We start from the raw sequence: 11927 nt of genomic DNA, 5'->3' as shown, positions 1-11927 counted from the left end.
TTATCATTCATCTGAAACTAAAGGCTTCTTATGGGGATGAATGCGTAGACATCAGTACTGTGCGACGTTGCGCTGTTAATGCTTGTAATGAAAATTCAGCTGAAGAACTCTCAAATACTGTAGGGTTGTTGATCTTGGCGAAGAAGCTACAAGGCTTACTTCCATTCGCACTGCATCATCAGAGAGTGAACTCTTCTCAAGTGATCTTTGAGCTTTGGAACACATTATCTTCATTGAAGGAACTGTTAGCTAATGTCCAGTCTTTTCTGTTTCACATCAGGAGTGAGCTTCCGAGGCACCCACGAAGTTTTCAGTATCCCAGATCTGCGATTATCGCCTGCACTCACTCCCGTGAATTTAAGCTCTGCCAGGGTTGTGCGACGATTCTCTCCAGTGAGTTCATCGACATGACTCCGATGACCTCCATCAGTTGGAGTACTCGTTATTCCAATCCGTTCTGTCACATACATTGAGTGTTCTTCAACTGAATTGTCATTACAAGTATGAACAGCTCAACGTCGCACAGTACTAATGTCTACGCATTCATCTCCATAAGAAACCTTCAGTCTCAGATGAATGCCAATTGGGGACACATTTCCTGCGGTTAACAACAAGATCACCGCACGCTGCTTCGTGCGCTCCACTGACATAGTATAGTTACATGCTGCCATTTTCCTCACTATAGTTCAGCACCCCCTTGCGATAGAAGTGTGAAATCTTCAATGGAGATTTGGGGTAAAGTTTGATAAGTATAACGATAAGTATAACCTCAAAAAGGCGTTTACACCGTAACAAAATACTCAGACGCATTACTTTTCAGCAAACCCTCGTACATATACTTCATTGCAGATCCATTTCAGGATTGAAATGTTGTTCATTTAGCTACATTCCAAATTACAGTTTGCGGAATTTTAACACAACATATGTTAATAAGAAATGAAATTACGCATGCCCTGTTTAATGCAAAGTATTGATTTTTTCATGAGATTTGCACGGCCATATCTCTTAGACCAACTGAATCTCAAAATCAAAATTTTAACTGAAGTTACTTATCAAGGAGTACTGTGTTGTATATAAATTTCAGATTTTTTTAAAACTGCAAACCAGAGATATTTAACCCTGAACTTGGAATTTTTTCAACAAAAATAACACGTTTATTACCCTACGGAAAAAAGTATTGAAATCTCAAGCTTAAAATAATTTTCACTTACTCTATTTGTACACAGGTACTTGTACAAAAAAATGCAAATGTTAAAAACACTGCCTACCCCCTTTAAAAAAATTCCAAAAATTACATTTTGAACAATTAGGATTCACAATTTTCACCATAAAATGTTTTATGAAGGCTATAATGTGCTTAACATCACAGATTTTGTTTCATTGTCCTAGGACTGCTTAGCTGAAATGTTGCAGCTGATGCTTACGAAAGGAGAAAATTACGCGAGCCATGATAAAAAAAATGACCGCTTCTTCAAATCGTTGATAGTAAAAGTTAATTAACATTGGTTCTGAACTTTCAACATATGAGACTCACATCACATAAACATATATTTTTTTAAAAATTGTCAATTGCTTACAATTAAGCAACAACAAAAACCAAATAAAAGGAAACTGCGTATGTACACGTGTGTGTATAAATGTATCTGTGATTGCATTCCCTTTTATTTTCATTTATGTCAAATTCATTCATGCTATATACATATTTGATTTTAGTTTTACAAATATATGTATTGTAAGTTTTATTTACCAGTGTTAGGTGGCAGTTCAGCCCGAGGCTGAATTTCGCTCTGTAGTAAATATAAAAGACTTTTCAATTATAATCCATTCTACTTGTAGCATTGCCCATTTCATTTTTTAAATCCTGTGTACGTAGTCTCAACTAGCACGCCCGCTTGCAATGTACAGGTAGAAAAGAAAAATTCGTGGTTATAAAGAAAATATTTAGTTTTTGGTACGGAGCATTAAACAAAAGTCCGAAAAACTACTGCATGCTAGTCAACCTAATACGATATGAATAGCATATTCCTTCACAATATTAAGGTGCTTCTTTGCTATGTGTTGCCGGACAAATTACTACATTTATTGTTGTACACACATATATTTCAGTATTTAATTCACCCCAAAGGTTTTCTAATAGTCCGCATTATAGATTGCATTGATATTGTTTTCCGTTATCTAACAGGATTATTAACATTACGTACATTTTTTCACAATATGCATATTTTTAAATACTGTATTATTAAACTAGTTCTTTTGAAACTAAATTAACAGAGACTCTGCGAATTCTACAACACTGGTTTATGTTGTTGATTTCGAGTCCTCTCTATTTAGTTTGAAGATTGATTTCAAGTAACGGCTTTTGTTAAAATCCAAACTGCATTCTTACGAATACTTCAAGTTAAATAGCATCTTGAGAAATATAAACTATGCTTTTCTTTTAAATTATTTCAATGAAATTCCCATAACATCGTGAAAACTCAGCCAAAGGCTTCAAATTCATATTTTAAATTGTTTCAAGGTCGGCTCAATCCTTTTCGTGTCGTATGGAATGGACTTTCAGTGCAATGTACAGTAGCATTTAAATTATGTTAAAATATCTGAATAGTCCTCTTTTGCAGACTTAAAAATTATAATATTAAAATTAATAACTTCGTAAGAATGGAAATATATTCTGTACGTGCATGTAAAACAATAGACAACAGTTCAGGACAGAATTATATTTTCCACTTTCAAAAGTTTAAAACTTGAAATTTCCATGTTTCATTTTCAATTGGTTTCTACAGATAATACATGTAATGGTAAGAAGATGCATACAGCATTTAATTTTGTCGTATCAAGTGTCCGGAATTATTATTTTTTAGTGATTTTTATCTTTGCTGAAACTCCATGATCTTACCATTTGCCACTTTTACATTCACAGGTTTCTTCTGAGCACAAATTTTGACCTGATACACTGGAAGTTGAACCTCCTTCTTCTTCACGATGTTTTCCTTCGACCACACGAAGTTGGAGTAAGGCTGGTCTCCCTGGTGATGGAGGCCAACTGAAAGACACCGACTGATAAGATGGAAGATACATATATTTAGAATGCTTTAAGGATACGATTTACCTAATCAAAAAGGTAATAAATATATTTGTAAATCATGACGTGGTTCTGGACTTTTATCGTACTATCTGCACTGGGACATATTGCACCCACCGGTATTCTAGTGCTACTTGCACCGAAGGAGGAAATTCTAGGTATCAGATTGAACATTATGGATACTCGAGTTTGGACTTAAATTAAGAATTAACCTGTAGACCTGTTCGCAAACAAATTACATCAAAATCTACGTTATTCAAATCTGAGTTAATCTGTGGTAACCATAGATTATCCTTCAATATTTTATCGTCGTGAGAAAAAAAAGTTGCTTTTTTTAGTTCATAAAAATATCGCCCTCTGTAATTCTGTAAATATAGAATGCTTGTGATATAATGTAAATACGGTACAGGTAGAAAAGTTTTAGGCTCAATTCATAATTTTCAAATATTTAAAATTGGTTAAGAAACTTTTTAATCAATTTTGTGAAATAACATTTATTAGTATTGGGAAGTCCTACAAATAGAATTATGGTTTTGTTCTGAAGGTCTTTGCATCCATTATTATTGTCAATTCACATTGCGAAACCGATATTATACAGATTTTTATTCAATGGAGTAAAGATGTAAACAATATTTTCATGTCATATTGAAGGGATTTTTTTAAATACTCCGACTGAAAATATGCTCAAAAGCTTCGACTGCTGAACTTCAGTCAGACAATACTTTATCTTTAAACTATGCAGATGTTTGCCCTAAGTTTATCTGTAAGAGTCGAGCAATATTTACTTTCGAATTGACAACATAATTGTTGCAAGTATCGATTATTTCTTTTCTAACTCTTAATAAGCATTATTAAGAAAATATTGAGGATACGCACCTTGAATTTAAATAAAATCTCGGTTAGATTGAGTCTGTGGTTACAGATGTGATTGTGTAAGTGATTTGTTGCAAAGATAATTTTGTGTTCTAAGTTAGAATTTGAGACTTTATAGTTTACTGTTTGAATATTAGTGTCGTTCTAAATATATGTGCGACAATGTGAACATTAATTCATGAAAAAATCTAAAGGCCGTAAAGCCAAATTTGCTGGTACAAAACCAGCTAAATCCAACATGGACACGGACATTAGTGCCATGGAACTTTCCAGCAACGTGGAAGTCATAACTTCTGTAGAAGAAGTTAATAAGTTGAATTCTCAGTGTAATAATATAGATTACACCAACAAATTAGTAAATCAAGTTCCAAAAAAGTTTATGAGCAACAGGTATTGAAGTACAGAAGTAAACATTTAGGTCCGTATGAAATATTTGTGAAATCTAAACATCACGATGCCTCAGGTGGAAATGGCAAAGGAAACATTGGTCAACTTCACATTTTAAAATTAGGCCAAATAGTCAGCAAAAAAAATATTAGAGGTTTGAAAGAGATAGATAGCCTTGGGAAAAATCTAGCTAGACTTACATTTACGACATCTAATTATGCAAATGATTTCCTTTCGAATCCATTACTGTTACAGAATAATTGGGAAGGTTTTGTTCCACCACACCGAGTACGAAGAATGGAAATTATGAAAGATGTACATCAGTCAATAAGTGAAGATGAAATTTTGCAAAATATAAATTCATCAACAGCTAAAGCAATCAAGGTAAAACGCATTGTGAAGTATAAGTACGAGGATGGTACTCGCGTTGCTGTTCCAACTCGAACGGTAATTGTAACATTCGACTCTCAATCCTTACCACAATATGTCACACTGTTTTACAAAAAGTTTGATATTGATAGGTACATTCCCTTGATTAAACAGTGCACTCATTGTTTTTATTATGGGCACTTCAGGGCTAATTGCAGAAGTAAATTAAAATGCAAACGCTGTGGTGAGAATCACGAATCGTCCTCTTGCACAAATAAGATCAGGTGTTTCCATTGTAATCAGGAGCACACTGCAATTGACAAAAACTGTCCTGAAAAACAACGCCAAAAGGAAATAATCAAAATTATGACAATTCAGAATGTTACGTTTAACGAAGCTATGAAGAAAGTCCCAAAAATTAACAATATGTATGGATATGAACAGATATCTACTGGACATGTTCATGAAATAGAAAAGACAGTAATGTCATTTACATATGCTTCGATATCTAACAATTCGAGTAGCACCTCATATCATAATAATATAATACAAGATCAATACAGTGTATCTAATAAAAGGCCATTGTACAGTTCAAAGAAAGCTGGAAAATATTTGGAAGAGACTGAGTCTTCTCAAGGGAAACGCCAGAAATCTTCCCAAACATTGAAACCATTTGGACAAAATCAATATAAAAAGAAAATGGCAAACCCTGATTATTCTTTGTCATGATCTCGAAAAGACAATGCTCGGGATTTGTCGAAAACATGCCAACAAAATAAATTATTTGTTCTTGCAGAGGCGGCTCAAGCTATCCAGCCAAATCGGGCACAAGAACAAAATTCTACAAAATTCCTAAATAATTTTTCATTATTTATAGAACAATTATGTAGCCTAGCAGGGACTTCGACATTGAACGTTAACCAGGACTGGACTTGCATTGCTACAAGTATTTTGCAATACTTATTTCAACAACCAGCATGCCAGACAAAGTCTTGAAAATATTACAATGGAATATACGAGGTTTCATTCCTAATAGACATAATTTACAACATATTTTATCTTATTTTTCTGCAGATGTCCTTCTTATACAAGAAACGTGGTTGAAAACTGACTCAACATTGAAGTTTAAAGGTTACAATTGGATAAGAGATGATCGTTTAGATGGATACGGTGGTTCAGCTATAGGTGTTAAAAGAAATATACAGTATGACATTATGTTGTTTCAAAATATAAACAGTCAAATTCAGATTACAGGTGTTCGGATTGTTGATACGTCTTATGTATCAATTTACTGCCCTCCCACAGTGCATCTTCCTGTTGCAGTGTGGCAGAATATCGTTGGCAATCTTCCACCAAACACCTCCTTTGTGCTGGCAGGGGACATTAATGCACACCACCATATGTGGGGCTGTTCTCTAATTGATCGATCAGGTAAAGATTTGTATAATTACTTGCAAGATTACTCAGCTGTATTACTCAACGACGGACACCTACAATAATCTCAAGACCTAATGAACAGCCGAGTGCTCCAGACATATCTATTTCCTCAAATGATATAGCTTCAAAAATCTATTGGAGTGTATTAGAGAAGTGTTACAACAGTAATCACATGCCAATTATGATAACCTTTCAACATAATAAAAATATAACGTGGTTTACTATGCGCTCTGAACAAAAGAAAAGTCAATATATTACAAGAAGGGTTGAATGGCAGAAATTCTCCGGAAATGTAAACAATGCAATAAAGAATGAATTGTTGAAACAAGAAGTATCGTATGACACATTGGCGTCTCTCAATTCGACAAGAATAAATAAATGCAACAGTATCTAATTTTGGATCTAGAAGAAAAGTGACTCCGTGGTGGACAACGGATTGCCAAAAATGTTACGAACGACAAAAAGCATACATAAATTATAAGGAGAATCCTACCATCAATCATTTTATTAGATATAAAGAAATTACAGCAAAAACTCAGAGCTTCCTAAAGAAATCAAAATCATACTTTTGGAAGTCATTTTGCTCTACATTAAGTAAAGATTCTTCTATTTCAGTGACTTGGAAAATAATAAGAAGTATGTCGAATAATAATACTTGCCATTATTTTGGAAGAGATATCAATTCAGCCTGGATAAAAGAATTTCACCGCAAGTTGACACCAGATACGGTTGAAACTAATCTTTATCAATTGTTAAACTCTATGAAATATCCAGAAACATTCACGTTAGAATCGCTATTTACTATGGATGAATTAGAATATGTTGTTCATAAACGAAAGAAAACGTCTCCGGATTTAGATGGTATTACATACGAATGTATTCAACACTTGCCTTTGAATGGATATGAAATTTTAATAAATACATACAATTCAATATGGAATAGTGGAGAAATTCGATCCCAGTGGAAAGAAGTGGTGATAATACCCATATTAAAACCAGGTAAACAATCAGGAATACATACAAACTATACACCAATTGCAATGTCATCATGCCTTGCTAAATTATATGAACATTTAATACTGAACAGACTCACATGGTGGGTCGAATATAATCAGAAATTACCGAAACATCAGATGGGATTTAGGAAAGGAACTGGAACAGTAGATCCAGTAGATACAACAGTAGATGTATTAGCGACACTAATTTTAGATATATGGCTATCTTTCATACGGCGGGAATTTTGCATCGTAGTTTTTGTCGATCTAAGTAGCGCCTTCCAAATATACAGTTACAAAAATTAGAGAAAATGAACGTTCCACGTAATTCTAAAAAAGTATTCTTGGATTATTATTGGCACGTAAGTTGAACATTCGATGTGGATGACAGTTATCCACCGCCCGTTATACACATAAAGGTCTACCACAAGGCACAGTGCTGAGTCCCATGCTATTTAATATGTAAACGGCAGATTTAGGCTCAAAAATTCTTCAACACAATCGTCTATTACAATATGCAGATGATATATACAGATGCTTCAATACACTAGTAGTAAATATATTCAAGAAGTGGCTCAAAAAATTCAAAAATCTCTGGATGAATTATCATTCAGATACGTAAATCCAGATAAGTCTTCGGTGGTAGTTTTTAATAAGAAGAGATCTCATTCATGCATATAAATAAATATAAACGGAAAAACTATTAGTCAACAAAGAAGTCATAAATTTTTGGGACTTATATTAGATGAAAAACTTAAATGGAAGTCACAAGTAGAATTGCCACAATGTAAGGGATCTCAAGTGTTTAACATAATAAAAATGTTAACAGTTAAGAAAAAGTGGGGTGCTGATCCTAAATTATTACATCAGATCCATAAACAGATGCTAAATTCAAGACTAGAGTATGATTCGTTTATGTACAATGATAATCTAAGTTGTGCTTTTAACACGCTATCTTCTATCCAATATAGCAGTTTATCCAGGATTTATGGCCTTTGGAAAGGAACTCCAAAACAAGCAACTTTCGCAGAAGTGGGAGATCCACCATAGAAACTTAGAGTTAAATATCTTGCGAGCAAATTGTTACTTAAGAAAATTGCCAACACGACATCTCCGATCATACCAAAACTTCAATTGTTACGCGTAGACTCTTTGATGCTCAACAGACGTACAGCAAAATATAAATCCAGATTACCTATACTATATTATGCTTATAAGGACATTAATAAATTTCAAGCTAATATTATTCATTTACCTAATGTACCATGGTTCATGACACTACTTTAATATGATATCTCTCATGAAGATTAATTTTCCTGCCTACCCAAGTAGAGTTTTCAGGAAGACAATCCCTACAATTTCAAATAATATATATCAAGACTACATACATTCAAAATTGCAATGTGAATATCACATATATACAGATGCTTCAAAATCAACGTCTGGGAAAACAGGAGCAGCATTTTACTGTGATAATTCTGCACAATTCAAATTTTTTCCTTTGCCATCGTATCTCTCCATTTACACTGCAGAAGCTTTTGCAATACGACAGGCATTGCTTTATGTACAAAAGAAGAAGTTAAATTCAGTTCTAATTGCAACCGATTCAACCTCTGTGCTAAATTCTTTAGTTTGCATCATGGTCATGTCATACGGAATGGTACATTGTTAACATAAGAATACTCACACTGAAATTAACGAGATTGGGATATGATATCAACTTTATTTGGACACCTGGACATTCTTTAATAGAAGGGAACAATATAGCAGGTACTTTGGCAAAATATGCAGCGAATCAAACAATCCAACGGCCGCTTTCAATAAAGATTCCGTCCGTAGTTTTGGAATCACACACTAGAAAAATACTATTTACTGACTGGCAAAGCTTGTGGACAAATACTGGCACTCAATGCGGTAAGGCCTACTATTCTATACAAGAAAGAATTCCAAACGAATGTTGGTTTAAACAGATTCAACTCTCCCGGAGTTCCCTCACAACTATAATGCGCTGCAGGTTAAATCACACTATCGCCGCAGCTCACCTGTACAAGAAGAATTTAGTGACTTCACCAGTTTGTTTGTGCAATGAATATACTGCAACTCCAAACCACATTATATTTCAATGCAAACTTTATGAAACTTAGACAGAACCATTTTTACAGGAATTGTACAGGAGTGGACATCAAGCGCCACTGACACTGCCTTGTTTACTGACTTCACCTTCATCCTCGGTAATCTATATTCTTACAAAATATCTTACTAAGTCTAATATAATTCTGTAAAAGTGTAATGAAATTTGGAAACTATTTATTATGAAAGGAATAATTGTGAGTAAATATTATGTGCATACATGTATATAATACCAACTGATAAATTGTTAACTGGTGCATGGATTTTGTCCACAACCAATAAATATTTTACAAAAAAAAATCTCGGTTAGGTGAGCTGACTACCAACCCCATTCACGATTTTAGTCTGACTACATTTTAAAAAACGGAACAAAATTCCATAAGATTCGTGTCAAATGCATTCTATATTATTTGATGTTTATGTAAATATTTTAATAGTTGCTAATTAATTGTAAAGAGCGCGTCGTTTTCTCATCACTCTAGTAAATTGTTACTGTCCAATATTGACATTCGCTATTATTATGAACTTATTGTAAAAAAAAAGTGTTTGCAACACTGATACAAATTGCATTTGTTTAAAAAGTTGTTGATAAAATTGAACATCGAAGAATGGCTGTAAATACTGTCTATCATTGTGACTGTACAAGTGTGTTAATATAGATATATATATTCGAAATTATGATGTGTCTACATTTTTTTATTTGTGAACTTAACTAAAAGATTATTTGGAAATTTGATACGTGTGTATATTATGACTGACAAAACAGGAAAAGAAGTAAGACGACATAATTGTAGACAGAAACGGTTCATTACGACGACAGTATTTCAACATCTGAAGTGCAAGATAGGGAAGTAAACATGCAGACTGGTACATCTGTGAATATTGCCTGTTGTAATGATCCAGATAGTGATCTCAGATCTATACAGTGTGTAAATTGTCTTTATTGGTATAATGTTAATTGCTTAACGTTAACTGCAACACACTGGAGTATTTATTCTACCACCAGTGAACAATCGTATTGTGCTAAATGATACAGAATATGATACTTTCAAATTGTCATCTTATTTGGAATCTGTTAATTCAAATTTTTCTGAAGTTCTGGACACCATTAAAGGTATTTAGCTTTCTATGGAGGATAAATTAAATCAGAAGTTTAAGGAATCCAGTGATCAGCTAAACATGAAACTGCAGGAATCCAATGATCAGTTAAGCAAGAAAGTGCAGGAATCTAACGATCAGCTAAATAGGAACCTTGAGGAATCTAGTGAGCAGCTAAACAGGAAACTTCAGGAATCCAGTCAAGAGATGAACGAATGCAATGAACAGCTCAATCAAAACTTCAAGAATCACACGAACGTATAAGTTGGGAGTTAAAACAATGAAATGAACAACTATGAACAAAATTGAAACATTTGAATTCTGATGTGAATACAAAACTAGAAGCTGTCCATCTGGAACTGGACACAAAGTTTTCTACTGTTAATGAAGACATAAAGAATGTAAGCAGTAGGTTAGACAATTTTGTCTCTGAAGTGACAACACAAATTGATTATCTTGCCGTTGCATGTGTTAGGTTTAACGAACAGTTAGAGAACAAATTAAAAGAAGAACTGAAGACTGTTGATGACAGGTAATTTTATTAGAAGAAAACAGAGAAACACAAGAGAAACGTTTCGAAACATTTGAAACTAATTAAATTATAATTCCTCGCAGTTTATCAACATTAAGGATAGGTTGTTGACCATGGAAACTACAGTACAGTACAAGTATTAGCTTGATTTCCAACATGACAATTTGCATTTGGATTGAAAATGTAATTTCCCACAGATTTTTCTTGAGGATAAGTGCTATGTGTTATGTTGATCAACATGTCTAGAATGATCTCCAACTTCTTTCCTATAATCGTGTACATAATTACGATGATCCTGGTTAGGTTCACGGCAAAGCGGAAAATTGATCGAATCAGCAAGCTCATCACTTGTACACGAAGTACAAGATAAATGATTACTCTGAACATTACAATTATCAAATGATGTTCGATGAATATTATCACATACAGAGTTTGCCGACGGAACATATCTAAAATGAAACGAATTTGTAGCAAGACCTGTACTTAGGTTTGAAGTACGCCTGTCTACATCATGAATAACGCTTTGAGCAACATGTTAACCACTATTATCTTTACGCTTTCAAGTAACATGTTTAAAAGAACGTGAACCTTTTATCAATCGTTTGACATGTGTTGATTCCGACGAAGCTTGAGGATCAGTATCTGATAAACTCAATCCGGAATCCATTCTTCGGTTAGGTTGGCGAGTTTCATTTACACTTTCTCCTTGAATTTCACCGTTGCTAATGAAATTATTCGTAGTTGAATGTGGTTGCAAAATTTGTACTGTAGTTTCCATGGTCAACAACCTGTCCTTAATGTTGATAAACTGCGAGGAATTATAATTTAATTAGTTTCAAATGTTTCGAAACGTTTCTCTTGTGTTTCTCTGTTTTCTTCTAATAAAATTACCTGTCATCAACAGTCTTCAATTCTTCTTTTAATTTGTTCTCTAACTGTTCGTTAAACCTAACACATGCAACGGCAAGATAATCAATTTGTGTTGTCACTTCAGAGACAAAATTGTCTAACCTACTGCTTACAT

General features: G+C 33.7%; 1 protein-coding gene across 1 annotated transcript in view; it reads right to left on the bottom strand.

Moving 5' to 3' along the window:
* Positions 1-245: 245 nt before the first annotated feature.
* The window catches only part of LOC145991672 (uncharacterized), a 128873-nt gene continuing 117191 nt past the window's right edge, over positions 246-11927 (bottom strand). The window contains exons 6-7 of the mRNA XM_083127735.1: positions 2897-3043; positions 246-484 (exon numbers count right to left, since the gene is read on the bottom strand). Coding sequence (XP_082983861.1) covers positions 246-484; positions 2897-3043 — 386 coding nt within the window. The remainder of the gene's footprint in view (positions 485-2896; positions 3044-11927) is intronic.

Source organism: Lepisma saccharinum, chromosome 8 (genome assembly GCF_977018435.1).
Source record: "Lepisma saccharinum chromosome 8, izLepSacc3.1, whole genome shotgun sequence".
NCBI classification, from domain to species: domain Eukaryota; kingdom Metazoa; phylum Arthropoda; class Insecta; order Zygentoma; family Lepismatidae; genus Lepisma; species Lepisma saccharinum.
This window is presented reverse-complemented; position numbering and strand designations above follow the sequence as displayed.